Source organism: Delphinus delphis, chromosome 19 (assembly GCF_949987515.2).
Source record: "Delphinus delphis chromosome 19, mDelDel1.2, whole genome shotgun sequence".
Classification (NCBI taxonomy): Eukaryota; Metazoa; Chordata; class Mammalia; order Artiodactyla; family Delphinidae; genus Delphinus; species Delphinus delphis.
Window position 1 is genome coordinate 9482267 of NC_082701.1, and position 18511 is coordinate 9500777.

Sequence of the window (18511 nt, forward strand, 5' to 3'; positions counted from 1 at the left end):
CAAATGGAGGGCAGCGTGGCGTCATCTGTCAAAATTACAGATGCGTCAGCACTTTGACACAGACCTTCTACTTGTCAAGGGACAGCAAAAAAATAGTAACTTAAGTGCACATTGATGGGGTAACTAGTTAAATTATGCTACATCCGTATTATGAAAAACTAAAGTTTTTTTAAAGAAACTAAACACTGATATGAAAAGATCAACGAAATATATTGCTAAGTGAAAGGCAAGATACAGAGTATATGTATAGCACAACCCCGCTTTTGGGGGGCACGGGGAAGAGAAGAGAAGATGGGTGTGTGAGTGTGAGGCACACACGTACTCGTAACGGCCTCTGTTGAATTTAAAATTCTCTGGAAGGATGAGTAAGGAGAGAAGAACTCAGCGGACGGGTCATGGGGCGGGAAGAAGATGCTTCCATTTGCCCCTTTTTTCTGCTTTTGAATCATGTGAATGTATTATCTGTTCAAAAATTTTTCAATTTGAAAACCATTCAGTTAGCAGTAAGCAGAACCCAGAAACTAAAACCACGGCTTTTTGCTCATAAAGAGTAGAAATGATTGCAGACTCCAAATTAAATCTTTTCACAATCGGGCTGGCAAATAATCCTGTTAATGATGGGACCAGAAACACCAAATTGATAAGTTAAAATATCGTATATTCTTGGCAAACCTGGCTCTGGCCACAGAGTAATGATTAAAATCACCTCTAGAGAAGCCGCTTCCTTGAGGAAAGTGAGCCTGTTAGTTTGCAGTCACCCCGCATGCGCTGTCCTGTGATTGTGGCAGGCTCAGGTTTGAAAGCACTGTGAGGAATACTGTGTATGGTAGTGACGCATTGTTACATCCCCCTCGTCGCAGAAGAGCAGGAGATTCTTGAGGGGTCACATCTTGACGCTCAGCCCTTCCGCGGTGCCTGCTGCCCCCTCTCCGTCTCGCTGCCCTTTCCTTTCTACTGGACTCCCTCCTTTTGTCTTCATCCTCTCCCTCACCGCCATTTCCCTACTTATTTTTTTTCTCCACCCTACAGGCCATAAACGATGAATAATTAACAAAATTAATAGGTTTTTTTGATCCCTTTCATCTTGTCTTTTCTGTTGGAATGAACACCCTGTATTTTGTCATCTTTTAGAATAAAGCTTATAAAAGGGCAAAAGCCATGTAATTTTCAGTAAATTTTACATGGTTATTATAGGGTCATGTTCAAGGGAGCACTTATTATGATTATTTGATAATGGAAGCGGTACATATTTGTGATGAACTAAATTCATTCTCTGGAGAAAAGAAATAATTATCTTGCTTTTTTAAGTCCATAAATTGCACACATGTGCCAACCTCAGAAGCACCCTGAAGCATTTCATAGCACGAGCCGCCGAATACTGTCGGGGCGATGTGGAGCACAGCATTGCTCAGCGGTAGCAGAGAGACACTGTGACATGTAAATCAACGTGAATTTTAGGCATCTCCCACTTCTGGAAGAAGTGCATTAAAGCGTGGCTCATGGACTTTCTCCTTCCCACACTTGGTTCTAGGGCGTGAAAACATCTGGCAAGCAGGACGAGGCCTGGATCATGACCCGGCTGATCAAACAACTCACAGACATGGGCTTCCCGGTGACTGGCGTCTTACTTTACTCCTCCCGCCATGTGTCCTGCCCTGCATGGCCCTGTTGTGTCCTGCCCACCTTTGTCATGTGTAACACGGAAGGAAGACTTGGGGGATGAGATTGTTGGCAAATCCTAACTCGTAAATTCCCCTTTCACCTGGGCGCGTCTGCTTAGGGATCATTGCTTTGAACTACAGCAAAGATCCACATCATTTCTATCAAGAAAGGTGTGAGAACCTTTTCTTAGAATAAAAAATGATGTGTGATTTTTAATTTTCATTGGTTTATACAGTTTTATATTTTCTTTTCATTTATAATTAAAAGTGAGTTTTCATTCGTTTATGCAGTACGTTGACCAAGATCTCAAGAGAAAACTTGGTATAAAGTGCTAAACCCTCGTGTCCAGATGAAGAATCCTAACCAGACCTATTTGCTTCCTGAGTTTCATGTCGTGTGTAGGGAGAGTTGGAAATCTTAGGGTCTTCTCCTGAAAATGCCTCCCGGTCTCTTCAGTCCCTAAGAGCCAGTGGCAGGAGTTCAGACCATGAGCAGTGCCTCCTGTGTCTGCCACATAGCCCCTTCAAATGTCTTCTTTCCAAATCTTTATTCAAATGAGTGTTTACCTTTTGATTGCTGCAGATGTCCCTAAAGGATGGGTCTAGAGTGGCCCCAGACTGGAGCAGGGGACCACATACTTCACGTGGGGTGCAGGCCCCTGACCCTGTGCGGGCGTGGCCGGGGGCCCAGCCTCCCCACGGGTGAGGTGATAGGCCCACACTGGCCTGCAGTGCTTCAACACCACGCCCAGCTCGGTTTTGGCCTCCACCGAGACTAGTCTGTTTCAACCAGAGAGAGAATTGTCAGAACGGGCCTACGTGTTTTGTGTTATGTTGTCTTTACATCTTTTGGTGAAAAGCAGTTTACAGCAGAGCCTAGAATCTGACTCTTACTGTGACTTCCTGCAGCTGCCCTGGGAGAGGTTTCACCCTGCTAAACCACAGAGTCAGAAATAAGACCCTCCTGGCACTGGACATTTGGGGTTTAAAGTGTTAAATACAAGTTCTTCCCTCTAAAAATCAATTCAGTACATTTTCTTATTACAAGTATTTTTTATTTTTAAGACATTTCTCTCTAACCACATGGAAGAAAAGTATTTCTAGTTCCAAAATCTAACAATACTAGGTTAATATCAATCACTTCCCTGAGTTAATAGTGATAGAGCTCTTTACAAAGCTTTTCCTTTTGTTAACACGCAGTCCTAGTGAAAACTCTGTTTCCCTCCACAGAGAGAGCCAGCTGAAGAGGCCTTGAAGAGTAATAATATGAATCTTGACCAGGCCATGAGTAAGTAAGATGACACACGTAAAGCACACTTTTTTTTAAAGGTACCAATTTGTGAGTTTTGGTGTTCAGAGTCATGGGTTAATGGTTGAATACACACTGGGGAGACAAGGCCACCCACAGGATGTGCACCTGCCACGGGGCCGGTCCCTCAGGACTGGTGGGCACTGGGAACAAATGGCCAAACACCACATTGAACTACGTTTGCTTTTTCTGTTTTGGGTTTTTTTATTATTATTATTTTTGCAACAAATAGATGAATTTTTTCTATCTCCATCTATTTTGAGTGGGGAGATAGTGACCCTCTTGGAGAAAGGCACTGGGACCACGTGCCCACCTCACTGGGTGCTGAGTGAGCTGTTCTTGTGCCGCGCCCGGCAGGGCTTGCTCAGGGCCCCACGGGAGCATCGCCTGCTGGCTGAGAGACGAGAGTTACTGTCAAGGAACAAGCAACCCTAGTTCTGGAATTGCTTTAAAAATAATATCAATTACGTTAAATGTTTACATGTAAAATACAGCTGATTCTCATCATTCGTGGTACTTATGTCCTATAAAGTCCCTGCAGACACTGAATCAGGAAGTACTAAACCCTTGCTCCTCGGGAACATGCAGGGTTGAGGTCATCTGAGCCTCTGGCCACAGCATTTTTGTCAACCAGTCAACACGTAACCTCGTTTTATGTGTGTTTCTGTTTAAAGACACCGTATTTAATATGTATTTCTCACAAATAATTATGTGCCACATTTCTTTATAATAAAGCATTAGCTACGAAGGGTTGAACATCCTCCTGACCCTGGATAATGTGACCATAGATTTTGTTCCCTTTTTGACTCACACCAATGCCGTGAGCTATGCTTTTTTTAAATAAGTTATCATCTTGTGAATCCACAAATTTAGCCACTTTCCATCTTTTCTGAAGCTTCATCTCACACTGTAGACATTACTTTCGCTCCCCCCACACAGCCTTATACACGATGGTGACATTCTGTCCCTGTTCCGGCTGCACTGCCCTGCTCATCAGCTGAACTCAGCCGCCTGGGCAGCGCTGCTGCAGCAGCTGCTAAACAAAGCAGGCACCATGCAGCCTTCTTGCGCTTAGGACACTAGACAGCACATTGGCTTGGGGACCATGGGGACCACTGCGATGACCAACAAAAAGCACAGAGATAGCCCTAAGTACACCACAAAAGGACACCTGTCGCTTTGTGAGAGCCTGATCTGGGAATGTGTGTGTCGGGGGCTCAAATTCTTCACCGCCCCACGTGTCCACAAATGACCAAAAAGCGCCATACTATTGATTTGGGGACTACAAGTATATGTAGGCAAGTAGGTGGATTCACAAGCTCGGAATTCACAAATAATGAGGATCAACTTTATAATCACATGCAAATGCCAAATGGGTGGTATAAGCTGCCGGGACACAGGGAATCGGTGTGAGCTGGAGGGAGTTAGTCCCGCCTCCTCAGAGCCGTGAGGCGGCGCAGAGTCAGAGGGAGTGGAACAAACACCAGTCTCTGAATCGGAAGAGCACAAGGACAGACTCTGTCTGGTTTGCGTTGTATTGTATCCCGGACATTCGGACAGGTCCTTACAGCCAGTAGGGACTCAGCAGGTGGAAATCGATGGCCACGAGGCGGGGCAGCCAGGGAAGGGCCCTCTTTGGAAAAAGAGGCGACAAGTCCCGGGGGAGAGGAAGGGCCTATCCGCACAGTGGCAGAGGTGGCCGGCGTGGCTGCGAGGGACGAGGAGCAGGGTCCAGAGCCAACCCGAGGCCCCTGTTTTCTGGGGGTGAGCGTCTTAACTCCTTCCCTGAGGGGTAGGCTGGTGCCCGTCCGTGCTCAGAACTCGCAGCTGACCTCTGAGGCGTCTCGTTTCAAGCGCTGCTTCTGTCTGCTTTGCCCCAGGCGCTCTGCTGGAAAAGAAGGTGGACGTGGACAAGCGTGGACTGGGAGTGACCGACTACAATGGGATGGTCACCAAGCCCCTTGGCTGCCGCCCACCGATCTCCAAAGAGTCTTCCGCGGACCGCCCCACCTTCCTGGACAAGGTATGAGTTTAGGTGGCTTTTTGTTTGTTTTTAACAAGAGGTGTTTTTCGTTTTCACTGTGTTGGATTAAAAAGTTATTGGGCTATAATATTTAAGTGACTTTTACCCATTTTTTTAATATATATGAATGTTTAACTCAAAAGAGGTTGTGTTATATTTCATATGATGGGACTAGGAATAAAAATACTGAAATTGAAAACTGATTTTCATGTTAGCGGGTGAGCTTGGCTGCTTCAATTTGTCCAATAGACGAGGGTCCATCAAATTTCTGTTTTACGGTCTTACTTTATATGCACAGTTCTTCCCACTGGAAATGATGTATTACATGTCTAATCTCAGGAAAAAGGGTCTAGAAGTGGTTAGGCATGGGCACCCATGTCTCATGGCCCTTGCTTGGATGTTCTACTTCAGAGAACACGCAGGGGTCTGTGGGAAAATCCCCTTAGATGTTTCAACAAGTGTAGTCGCCAGTTCATTCCCCTTAGTATCGTCATGCTCCCTCTCCAGATTGGTGTGACCTCAGAGGGGGGACACAGCATCCCGTTAAACTCAATCAGAATGTTCATCCTTGAAAAAAAAATGGAAGCAAGAAAGGACAAGTTTAAAGCAAACAAACAGACTAAAAGCAAGCTCATAGGAGAAGAGCTGAGAGTTCGTCTGTTCTCAGATTAGCAGTGTCCTCTGCCAGCACTCCACACAGTGGAGTCCTCGCCTTACCCGGCACCACTGTGCCCAGAGAAATCGGAATTTCAGACAACAATGAATCATTTTTGGAGCATGTTTATTCTCAGATATTATTAGTAGTTTATCTGAAATTCCAGTTTAACTCCACACCCTGTATTTTTATTTGCTAACTGTGGGACCCTGACTTATTTCCGTATCTTTAAAATGTGAAATAATATTGCAGGTTTGGGGACTTCCCTAGTGGTCCAGTGGTTAAAACTCTGCACTTCCACTGCAGGGGGCACAAGTTTGCTCCCTGGTCAGGGAACTAAGATCCTGTACGTCACATGGCATGGCAATCAATCAGTCTATCAATAAATACTGCAGGTTTGTTGTGAAGTTAGATGAGATAAATTTACAAAGGACCTGGCACCCAATAAATGTAAAAAAATAATAATAACAAGATTTTTGTCTGTTTTATAATTTACCTTATTATTAGGTTAAACCATATGAAATCGCTGTTTGTAGGTCAAAAACATTTGAATGTCAGCAGATTTCAACCTAATGTATACCTAGAACCTTGCTAATAACTTCTCAAAAGGAGCCTGTTTATTTGAAAATGGTTGTAAAGTGTTTTCCAAGTAAGACTTTTTACAGTGTTTGTCTCTCTTCTGATTCCTACCCGTAGGCAGGGTCAGTAGTGATGAGAATATTATAAGCTGATATGTGTTTGTAAAATAATTGTTAAAATGAAAACAGCATCTTAATCCTGTTTCTCTTTTTTCTTTTTCCCCTCTTCCTTTTGACCATTTCTCCATTTTCCTGTCCACACATTTTTGATCTTTTAATTCTTTGTTCATCCGCATCCCTTTCTGTGTCCCGGGAAACTTGTGCTTTGTGTGCGGACGGGCACCGCACACAGCTCACGCTTTCTTTCCCCAATCAGGATGGCGGCCTCGTGGAAGAGCCCACGACTTCACCATTTTTGCCTTCACCAAGCCTGAAGCTCCCCCTTTCCAACAGTGCACTCCCTAATCAGGCCCTGGGCGGGATTGCCTCAGGGCTGGGCATGCAAAACTTGAATTCTTCTAGACAGGTAAGGCTGTTGGTAGATGGCCACCATGGTCTCTCTCACTTGCCTTTCAGAAAATGTGTTTGACACGCAAACCTTCTTATTTTTAATTAATGCCTGCATTTGAAAATATAACTGAATATGTAAAGGAAGCTGAAATATTATAAGGATTTCCTTCCAAGTGATGTACTGCTTGGATTCAATTCAACTGAATTGAATCCAGTTCTTGAAATTTAACCATGTTATAGGAAATGCTTCAAAATTATATTTATTCTTACATGTAACTAAAACACCCTTGGTACTAACGTACTGCTAGTACTTTAAATGACATGGACCGCAGAGCCGTCTTCACCTGCCCGATGCGTTCACAGGTCCAGGCAGTGCCGTCCTGTCTCTCCTGACAGTCGACACCTTAAATGCATTGATCTGCAGGAAAACACCATACTCTCCCCTTTTTCCCAGAACAGAGGTGACATCTCTTGCAGGTTCTCAGTGGTTTTCAGAGAGTGATGTTGGCACTGTTCCCTGCCTTTGACACTCTTGGGGGAGGTGAAAGTCACCCTCAGACGTCCCTGAATGGAGGGACCTGGGGTTTTGATCGACGGCCGCTTCGTGTCACTTCTCTCCCCTGGAATGAAATGATACGGAAGCGCGTCACGCTCTTCCCGTCCACAGAACTGCTCTTCTTGATTTTCTCCTGGGGGAGGCTCACATCACACAGCTCTGAGCCTTCTCTTCCAGCGATGCTGTGAGATTTGGGGTGGCCGGCGGCAGTTCTCAGTGGTGCCCCATCCACGTGATCCTGGCCATCTCTTGTTGCCCACCGGGCTGCGGTGCCAGTTTCAGCTCTTCGGCGGTCGGGAAGTCAGCAGCCTGGCCGGCGGGCCCCGGGGATCAGATGCCCAGTCAGGAGAGTAGAAAGAAGCACTCAAATATATAGTTATTATATTTAACACAAAGTTAACTGCCTGGACTTGTTCACGTATTCAATTTCAGATTTGTTGAAATCATAATTATATTTCCTTTTGGAAAATGTCCTGTTCTCCCAGGTTAGTGGTCCCCACACATGATGCCCTTTACCCCAGCACAGACGGTGCCCACACAGCCGTGCCTGCTGCCCCTGTGCCTGGCTCTGTGTAATTATAGCTTCCTGGAAGACGACGGCCTTGTTGGGGGGCACCTAAAACTGGCTCTGTGGGCGGCTTCTGTGATTTAAAGACATAGGCAGGCTCTGCGGGCAGATCTCCTGTCATCTGTACCCAGTTTAGACAGCACTTCTTAAACATTCCCTTTGGTACACGTTGAGAGCGGCAGGAAGCAGGTGCAGCCTTGCCCCCCGCTGGCTCCCGGGCGACTGTGTAACGCGCCCTCCGCCTCCCTGCAGACACCGAGTGGCAACCTGGGCATGTTTGGCAGCAGCGGAGCAGCCCCAGCGAGGACCATGCAGCAGCCGCCACAGCCGCCCGTGCAGCCCCTGAGCTCCTCCCAGCCCAGTCTCCGTGCTCAAGTGCCTCAGTTTCTATCCCCTCAGGTCAGACCCGCGTCCGCGCTACACTGAGAGCCAGTCAGCCCGCAGTGTTAACCTGTCCATCCCACCCTCCTGCCCTGGGAGGCATTTCCGGAGCTGCTCCCCCAGGGCCCCCGCCCCACAGGCCAGGGCTGGGCCTCCTCCCGGCAGAGTGCTGTTGCCGGGTGACACATGCCAGGGATGGGACTTCCGTCCTGGTCTTGAGAAGATTACTCGGATGAACCCATTGAATTCTTCTAGATTGGTGAGAGAGGAAAGTGGCAAGTGAAATTGCTTGGGACATAAAAGAAAATTCTTAGAAGCAGTGAAGGACTGAGTAATGCTTTAGTGACAAACTAAATGTGACAATATATAATAGTGTCCATATCACAGACTTTTGAGTTAAGTTTAGTATTAGATCGTTTTAAAACAAAAGAGCAAATAGAATCAAGGAAAAGGATATTGTTTTGCATAGCTCTAAAGCATAATGTCAGCTTTTTCTCATATTAATATTGTTTACTTTTAGAACATTTCCATAATTTTTGACTTTGGACTGAGTTTTTAATTACAGTGTTACAGTCCTTACCGCTTAAAAGAATATTCAGTAATAGATTAAAATGGTAAATCATAGAATTCGCTGGAAGTAATTATTCCTCCACAGTTGTTTGACCAGAGATCTGTGCACTGAGTTGAGATGGCTGAAATCTGGGTGAAATAATAGTGAAATGCATTAAACAGGATACACTGTAAGCTGCTACAGTAAAATGCATTAAACAGGGTACACTGTAAGCTGCTACAGCAAAGACACCCTGAAATACAGATGCTCGGACGAGACAGACAAGTAACTCGCCCCCAAGCAACAGAGCAGAAAGTAGCAGCTCTGCCTCGGCCGTTGCCCAATGACAGAGGGAAAGCGAGAGACATACCACTTCCACTCATGTCCCACTGCCCAAGCCTAGTGACATGGCCACCCCAGCTAAGGCACAGGAGCAGAGACAGGTCCTGGAGACAGAGCAGCCTTCCACACACAGCAAGCCAGCGTGTCCCGAACGTCACTCATCTGTGTGCCTCCCACGACTGTTACATAATGTGTTTTCTTTAAGTTGACTTGCCTTCTTAATTTAGATAAATTTATTCTTAAAACTGAACATATCTGTCGTAAAGAGAAAAAGCAACATTTTTCTAATACACGTTAGACGACTGTAAAAGATACTCTTCTGTGCTCTACCTAAAACCATCTTGTGTAAATGCTGTGATAAACGTACAGCGCACGCCGTGGAAAACACTGAGCTGGCCAGTGCCAAGCCCCTGAAGGGTTCAGAGCAGTGAATGCCAGTTGGGCAGGGAGGCAGGCTGACCATTGCGGTCAGGGCTGGCCGGCCACACCAGGGCACGTGCCACATGGGAGGCTGGGCAGCCGGGCCCCCCGAGAGGAATGGCTGGTCCCACGAGCAGGGGGAGACCACTTCCCGAACGTGTCAACTTGAGAAGGGGTCCCTGCCTGCCCTGGAACAAGGCCCCCCGGTCAGATGGCCGCGGTGCCATCTGCTGAGCTCCTGCGGGGACTAGTCCAGGGCGCCTGTGTGAGACGCAGACACTGGCCTCCTTTGAGGAGGCTCGAACTTCCTCCCAGAGACCACGCCTTCGCTGTCTCCCACCTTAAACGATGCCCACTTAGCTTCATTTCGACAGAACGTGAAACCAGTTACCGATGGGAGTAACCCAGAGCCCTAGAAAGTTAATTCGTAACTAAAATATTTGGAGGAAGAAATCTCTTTCTTGCCATCTGCCTTTACCTCCCTCCCTCCCTTCCTTCCTTTCTTCCTTTCATATTATCCACAAAAGCATGTAAACTACTAATGTTAAAATGTCTGTAAATTTTTTAATGGCTTTTGAAGTTCACTGAGACAAATATAACTGTCATTTACTCAGTTTTGAATCTCAGAAAACTGCCCGGACAAGTAAATGTTTGAATAGAGAATCCATGTCTAATGGTGCATTTTTTGTTAACAGGTTCAAGCACAGCTTTTGCAGTTTGCAGCAAAAAACATTGGTCTCAACCCTGCACTATTAACCTCGCCAATTAATCCTCAGCATATGACGATGTTGAACCAGCTCTATCAGCTGCAGCTGGTGAGTGGGTAGATCTGCTCGGGTTCTAGGACAGAGGAAGAGCCTTCTCCCCGTGAGCTCGGGGATGTGCCAGCAACATGCATGCCGACTGAAGAAAAGCAGTCGCCGTAACGCTTTTCTTCACGTCAGGGAATGTCATTGAGACGTTCACGAAGTTTGTAAACTGTTAAAGGAATTAGGAAGTTCTTCCCTTAAGGGTGTGTCCACTAAGCTTTGTGGATTCTGTGGCCCTTTCGTGATCACAGTCTTCCAGATCTGACAGTTAGGGTGTCTGTTAGCTCTCAGCCAGCCTTTCTCATCTGAACCACAGAACCCAACAAATCATTTCATGATTGTTCTCTAAATTCTTCCAAGGTTGGTCTACACAGATAGCATTCTAGAAACAAAAGACAGAAGTTACTTCGTTACATACAGGAGATGAGATGCCTTAGAGATTAGGACTTGATTTTCTCAGAATCCCTCTTGAGGAAGGCTGATGTAGCCTAATAATTCTCGCAAGTGTTACAGTTTAACATATGTTGAATTTTTAGTTTTCAACAGTCTTACTGTTTTTACCATGAAATGCCATGGCATTGTATCCCTAGGTGCATCCTGAATTTGTATTCCCTGAAGGGCCCGGTATATTATTTCCTTCTTTAATACGTTGACGCCTGATTTATTTAGAAGTCTTGCCCAACAGCTTCATCTCCTAGAAAATGACCAGGAGTCATGAAGGGAGAAAAGCCTCCAATAGACAAAACCATGCTGTCAGCCTTTCCTTACGGGGGAGCCCTGGGCTCTCAGTCCTGACCCTTCAGCGTTTGTTAGACACACGTCTGACCGTCTGGGTGTCTGGATCCAGGTAGTGGCCAGGTGGGGTGGGGGTGACCTAGGACAAGCCGCAGTGCAGTTAAGTACCCAGGGCCCTGGGCACGGGATCCAGACCGGGACTGGACCTCACTCGGAAAAGGGAGCCAAGCTGCCTCACAGTCCTGCTGCAAGGCCCCTGCGCGGTGTGCTACCGCCAGCGCCAGGAAGGGACCGCCGGCCTCAGCGGGGAGCAGCTGAGAAGCGTGCTATTTAGAGCTGTCACTGCAGAGGAAAACAGCTTTCCACTCCTTGATAACACAGAGGACGGCTGGATTCTGACGGGAGACAGAACTCGTTATCAGTCGTACTGATGTTCTGGAATCCTTTATTTATACATAATTTTTATTGACCTCTGTAGTGTAAAAGATACCAAGAAAATGTTGGATTATGTTTACTCTGCTCTGTTTTAAAAACAATGTACACTGTTTTAACATTTTTTTCCAGAAAACTTGGTAAAATGATATTTCAGTACATCCTAAGGTTAAGTTTTAGAGCCTGTAAGGATTCACTTAAGTGAAGTATTTTATTCCTCTCTAATTTACAGATTAATGAGGCATTTCTAGTAGTATAATCTCTACTTCTACTTGGATTCTATTTCAATAAATCCTCTTGCCCAAAACGTCCCAAAAAAATCCATGTTGTAAAGAAAAAATTTACAGTATTCAGCCAACTTTCGAAACAAATGATCCGGCCTTCTGCCTCATGGTGGGAAGAATCTGACGATCATTCTCGCTGGCTTCGTGGACGGGGTCTGTGTGGCAGAAGTGGCCACGTCTGGACCTCAGGCTCCCTGTGGACCAAGGCCACACGTGGCTCCTGGTAGCTACAAGCCCTTTAACGTGTATTGTTCTGTGGCCGCCGATCACTGCTGTCCTGCCACATGGTCTGAGCCATTCTGGACAACTTGCATCTTTATAAGGGGAAAAAAATTTTTATTTTCCCCTCATTTCTTTTTTATTTTTAGTTTGTATGAATTGAGCAGAAGAATTTTGATCTCTTCATTAACTGAAAAATATTTGCTGACAAACCTCATTACCAGCACTAAACAGGGGTACTGACTGAGTTACTTTGTAAAGTCTGTGCACGAGAAAGGTTTTGGAAAGACATGTCTCCTTTTGAAAAAGCTTCATGCCTCACGCTATGCTTAAACCACAGGATGGTAAGGGAACCGAGAATCTGTGCCTTTTTTTTTTACACTAATGTACAGAAGTGGAAGCCTTTGTTGAGGCTTTCTTATAATCCACTGGACGCTTCTCTTTGTGTCTGTGTCCACAGGCGTAGGACGCTTCTCTTTGTGTCTGTGTCCACAGGCGTAGGACCTTCTCTTTGTGTCTGTGTCCACAGGCGTGGGACGCTTCTCTTTGCGTCTGTGTCCACAGGCGTGGGACCTTCTCTTTGTGTCTGTGTCCACAGGCGTGGGACGCTTCTCTTTGCGTCTGTGTCCACAGGCGTGGGACGCTTCTCTTTGCGTCTGTGTCCACAGGCGTGGGACGCTTCTCTTTGTGTCTGTGTCCACAGGCGTACCAACGTTTACAGATCCAGCAGCAGATGCTACAGGCCCAGCGGAACGTTTCCGGACCCATGAGACAACAGGAGCAGCAAGTAGGCGCCCCCCGGGTGGCTCAGCGGGTCGCTAGCTGTCACCTCCCCTGGCCTGTTACTTGTCACTGGCTTCTCTCTCGCTCAGCCTCCCGTTTTGAAAGCCTCGGCGTCACCTGGGCTGGGGAGGAGGGCGGCCCCGGCGGCCCTCCCGACCCGCTGACCGCGCGTCCCCGCCCGCAGGTTGCGCGCACAATCACTAACCTGCAGCAGCAGATCCAGCAGCACCAGCGCCAGCTGGCCCAGGCCCTGCTCGTGAAGCCGCCCCCGCCCCCGCCGCCCCTGTCTCTGCACCCCTCTGCAGGCAAATCGGCCCTGGACAGCTTCCCCCCCCACCCCCAGGCCCCCGGCCTCCCCGACCTGCAGACCAAAGAGCAGCAGTCTTCACCCAGCACCTTCGCTCCCTACCCTCTCGGTGAGTCCGGGTCGACGCCGACCGCGTGCGCCTGGCGGGGCGGAAATAGCTGGGCAGAAATGCAGTTCCAGGCAAAACCGGAGCGAGGCTGTCTCAGGTCTCCTTCGTAAGGGAGGGACCCTAGCTGTCTTCGCGGAGCAAGAATTTTGCTGCGCCCATAAGTGCTTTCAGTATAAAATCTTTGAAAGTAGCACCAGAATGATCTCCTCTCCACTGTTGAATCGGCGCTTTGTTCCGTCCCTGGCTCTCTCCAGCCTGAACTGCTGGGAACAGGAAGGGTATGCAGATTTCCGTGAACCAGGCACTTCTTAAAAAGCCATGGTTGCCCGCACAAGTCCTGTAGTGCAGAGCACGACTGTGTACTCACCCAGACCAACACGCACACCCTCACCCCCAACCGGTAGGGCGCCCGCCCAGCACTTGAAACCCGCAGGCCAGTGGCAGATGTGGTGCCGCCCTCGAGGTCACCAGGAGGGACACAGGTTACGACGTTGAAGACCGTCAGAAGGGCTGTGTCAGGAAAGTGATCGTACGGGGAATACTGTTGACCCATGAACAACACGGGCTGAAACAGCGTGGTCCACTTACCCATGGGTTTTTTCCCGTAAATAACGGCGCTGCGTGACCTGCGGTTGGTTGAGTTTGCAGGCACAGAGGACCGGCTGTAAAGTCATACCCGGATTTGTGACCCCTGCGTTGTTCGAGGGTCAGCTGTAATTTGCTCTAAGGATCCAGAAGTGGGTGAAAGCGCCTCAGGCTTGTCAGGCTGACTGTTAGAGTCTGAAGCTACAGGGCAAAGGGAATTAGTTACCTGAGAAATACATATCCAGAGGGTCAAAGGCCAGGTGAGTGACAGCGAATCTCGGCTAATGATGTCCCTTTCTGTGGAATACTACCAACACCTCTGAGAGCTATGTTCTGATCACATGAGCACTGTCTCCTTGACATGTAACCAGTGTGGTGTGTCTTTAATACAAAACTGACAAATGCTAAACTACGGTTCTTCTGTCCCTTCATGATTGTCCCATCCGTTACTTTCCTCTGTGCTGAAGAAGCAGAATAGTCTAGTAGTTAAGACCTGCCTTAGGAATCAGGCCACCACACTGCCCCCACGACTAAGCTGCCTGGCAGCTCTTTGCCTCAATTTCCCCATCTGTAAAGTGGGAATACTTACCTCATAGGGTTCTTCTAAAGATTTGGTGAACTAACAGGCAAAGTACTTTGTAATAGCAAGCACTTGGTAGAATGTTGGCTACTTATGTAAATACTTCTTTTTTAACAATAGTTGTTTTAGAAGAAAATTCAGTTCCATCTATTGTCCTGAAATGTTTAGCTGCAGCTTCCTAGTGTCCTAGTATCCATCTGTCCTCTTAACCTATATTTAGAGGATGTAGTACACAAATCTTTACCCTTAAACGCTTTTTCTTACAAGTGAAAAGATTAGTGCCTTGAATCTTCAAAATTGATGAAAAATACTTCGGATAATATTTTATAATCACATTAAAGTTTAAAAATAAATGTGTTAAAATAGATAGCTAATAAAGTTTAAGCAAGTTAGTTTGTAAAATTGCCTCTCTGGCTGGTTCTCACCCCTTTTCCTCAGCAGCTCTAAGTCCCGTCCGCCTTCCTTCCTGTGCAGCCTCTTCTCCGGATGCTGTCTTGACTCCCGAGCTTGTCGTCTTCCCAGGAAGACCAGGCGTATAAAAACGAAAACCAGCCTTCATAGGCAGTGCAACGTGGTTACTGCAGAGCTTAGGGAAGGGAGAGTGCCTGGTCACCCTGCGCGGTGAAAGAAGAATCAGAGCAGGGTTTAAGCGTGGACCTCAAACGAGTAGAGTTCAGTGGAGCAGAGCCAGCCTCGCATGGAAGAAGAGGCCGTCGGTGTCGGCGAGGGCCGGCCAGGCTGGCTGCCAGTGGAGGGAGGAACAGAAAGAAACGAGACGGGGAGGGTGGGGCCCGGCCATGGGGCTTGGGGTGCTCTGGAGGCCAGTCTGAAGCCCGTCCTAACGGTTGTGCCCTCACCTGACTGGGTCTGTGTGGGTGGAGGTGAAGGTAGCCCCCAGTGGTGTCGGACTCCCATGGGCGTTCGGTTAGGTCTGCACAGTGTGTGTGTGTGAGATTGCCAACATTTAAAAATTGGAAATTTTCAACCAAAAGTGGCTTCTGGCTTCTCTTGAAAATGGCTGCCTTGGGCCTGTGTTCCATTCACTGGTTGCATGGGTAGCACCTGTAGCAGGGCGGGCGCTGTCCCCACCAGGCCCGCATCACCTTCATTTGTGTTGCCTGCTTGGCCCATACGGGCATTTGAGTTTGAAGCTCTTGATTTAAAGTTAAGAACAAAAATGTTCAGTACCTTTGCTCTGTACCAGGACATGTGGTGTGGGAACCGCAGGTTAGAAATGGCCTGGAAACACTGGGTCACACCTGCACTGGTCATTCTGTCCGGCCAAGCAGCCTGCTCAGCTCATGACGGGTGTCCCATCAGCGACTCTTTACTTCAGCCTTTTTGCTATCGTCCCCCTCATCTCTCTCCACTAACCCGGCACAGTGAGGGCGCTTGTCACGTGCCCCAGTGCATGCCTGCTTTTAGCTGTAAGAAATAAACCCAGGATCAGCTCACATTCCAGCCAGGGCAGACGGCAGCACCCACACTTTGAAATAGTTCAAGTCCTTTAAGGGAGTTTGATGTTTAATTCATAAACTCCTTAAGAGCAGCCTTTTGTAAAGTGAGTTCACTAAAGGCAGATTTGGGGTCTCCCCACCAGCTTGTTCTGTCGGTGGGACCTTAGGGTACCGTTTACGTCTCTGAGAGACTGGTTTGGATCTGGTGAGTTTGCACAAGGTGCCCTGAGATCAGAAAAGACTTTCCTAATTGTTTGGACTTGTTCTGTTTTTCTGTGGGCTCTGACTGAGAAGCTTCAGGACCACGTTTGGCACCAAAGCGAGTAAAATGAAGAGAATCATTGGTCTTACTTAATCAAAGACTATTTGTTACCATCGTCCCCCTAATTTAGGAATAAGATTCCTACAGATGTGTGTTACTAAAAAGGCAAAAAGGGGTTTTTTTTCCTCCAGCATTAAAAGTTACATTTAAAATATTTGGCTGTGAATTAAGACTTAGTTTGATTCTCTAGGAGAGCTTTAGAAAGTAAACGTTTAGAGGAAGAGCAGACGTATCCTGATAGCGTTTTTGTTTTTAGCTGGACTGAACCCAAACATGAATGTCAGCAGCATGGACATGACTGGTGGTTTATCAGTGAAGGACCCATCGCAGTCCCAGTCACGCCTCCCTCAGTGGACACATCCCAACCCCATGGATAACTTACCCGGTGCTGCTTCTCCACTCGACCAGAACCCCAGCAAGCATGGTACGTCTGAGCCAAGGTGCCTGGAGTCTGGTCACTTCTTTCCTACTCGCTGGTTATGCTCGTTTCGTTACTCGTACTGCATTTCCCTTCTAAGAGTTCAGTGCTGAAAGCTGCATAGAAAATATTCCAAGAGAACAAACCAAACCACAACAGACAGGGATACAGGGAACTAGAGTAGTGGTAACCAGAGGGGAAGGGGTGGATGGAGAGCGAAACGGCGAAAGGGGGTCAACTGCGTGGAGACGGGTATAAACTAAGCTCTTGGTGGTGAGCACCCTGTGGTGTAGACAAAAGTCGAAATGCAGTGTCACACCCGTGAAACTTAGATGTCAGAAACCAGTGTTACCTCAGTAAGTTAAACGTATATATTCCACTTCATTACAGAGTGTGTCAGATCCCAGGTAGTCAATGATCAAACCTCTCCAAGCCTCAACGTTCACACCTTAGCTACAAACCAAGAAGTAATTGAAAATGCCCCAGAGCAACGAAGAGTACAGGTCATGGCCGCACACTCATGTATCTGTATCTTCAACCAAAACTTTGTCTAAGAGAAAATTTTTTCCATAAAATGATAAAACACAATAGAAAATCTAATGCCTAGAAAAGAGAAACAGCAGATGCTAACAACCAGGAAATTCCCTGGTGGTCCGGTGGTTAGGATTTGGCGCTTTCACTGCTGGGGCCAGGGTTCAATCCCTGGCCGGGGAACTAAGATCCCGCAAGCTGCGAGGCACGGCCGGGGGGGAAAAAAAAAAGCTAGTAACCGTAGGAGGTGATCTCACTTGCATTAAATTTAGCTCTTAAATTCCTCGTAGCATAAACAGCAAAGGAAATTAATAGGGTGTATAATTCTCTCTTGATATAAGGCATTCTAAAAAGAAAATTTTTCCTAATGGTTAATTCTAGAAGAAAATCGTCACGTGCTATTTGGGCACTTCCCTTGGCAGGAGAGAGCTCAGTCGCCCAGGGTGGGTGGGGTTAAGGCCTCCGAGTCCACATGCCTGTTTGTCCTTCCATAGTGAGGGCAGCAGACTGGGGAAGGGACACAGGCAGCAACAAGGACAGGAGCTGACCACAGGGACTCACAGGCTGTCCCCAGAGGGCTTCACCGTGGTGTGGGTATGCATTTATCAAGAATTCCAACTTAAACAACTGAAACAGTTCTTAAAGAGTTTGTCTTTCAAGGCCAAGTTTGGGCTAACGGAAATAGTCACTTCCCCCAGAAGGTGCTGGCCAAACCGAGTCTGACAGTTCGTGCACCTGTGCAAAGGGCAAGGCCCGGCGCCCAGCACAGGGACTCGGGGTCCCCTGTTCACTCGGCTCTTTGTTCCCTGTCGTCCCCCCAGGTGCTATCCCTGGAGGTCTGAGCATTGGGCCTCCAGCTAAGTCCTCCATCGACGACTCCTATGGCCGGTACGATTTAATCCAGAGCAGTGAGTCACCAGCCAGTCCTCCTGTAGCTGTTCCCCATAGCTGGTCACGTGCCAAATCTGACAGTGATAAAATCTCAAATGGCTCCAGCATCAACTGGCCCCCAGGTAAGAAAGAGTGTGCACGCTTCCCTGTGGCAGCCGATCAGAACACGCCAAGCCTATGGGAACGACTAGGCCCAGTAGAAGCCAGGGTCCAAGCTGAGAATCCTGGAAGCCTTAACCCCATAGCTTTGGCTTTTTCATTGGAAATCCATTCATCAGATAAATTGTGGGTGTGGTTGGCATCACAGGGTTTTCTGCAGCCCTCGGTTCAGTGGAAGGAGAGAGGGGAAGGGGCGCTGTGTCCCGTCCGGTCAGAGTATGTCTGGGCTGTATCCTCCCGTCTGGACACCATCTTAGTGTCCAGCGTGGTGGCTATAATACTTAGTTTGTTCCAAAGGATTGATGATTTACTAAAGGAAGTCTAAAGTGTGCCTCTT

General features: G+C 47.5%; 1 protein-coding gene across 1 annotated transcript in view; it reads left to right on the top strand.

Moving 5' to 3' along the window:
• TNRC6C (trinucleotide repeat containing adaptor 6C) overlaps positions 1-18511 on the top strand; it is a 127417-nt gene that overhangs the window by 96534 nt on the left and 12372 nt on the right. Inside the window, exons 8-17 of the mRNA XM_059996999.1 lie at positions 1532-1612; positions 2892-2949; positions 4851-4993; positions 6603-6752; positions 8113-8259; positions 10249-10368; positions 12736-12819; positions 13000-13231; positions 16432-16599; positions 17946-18137. Coding sequence (XP_059852982.1) covers positions 1532-1612; positions 2892-2949; positions 4851-4993; positions 6603-6752; positions 8113-8259; positions 10249-10368; positions 12736-12819; positions 13000-13231; positions 16432-16599; positions 17946-18137 — 1375 coding nt within the window. The remainder of the gene's footprint in view (positions 1-1531; positions 1613-2891; positions 2950-4850; positions 4994-6602; positions 6753-8112; positions 8260-10248; positions 10369-12735; positions 12820-12999; positions 13232-16431; positions 16600-17945; positions 18138-18511) is intronic.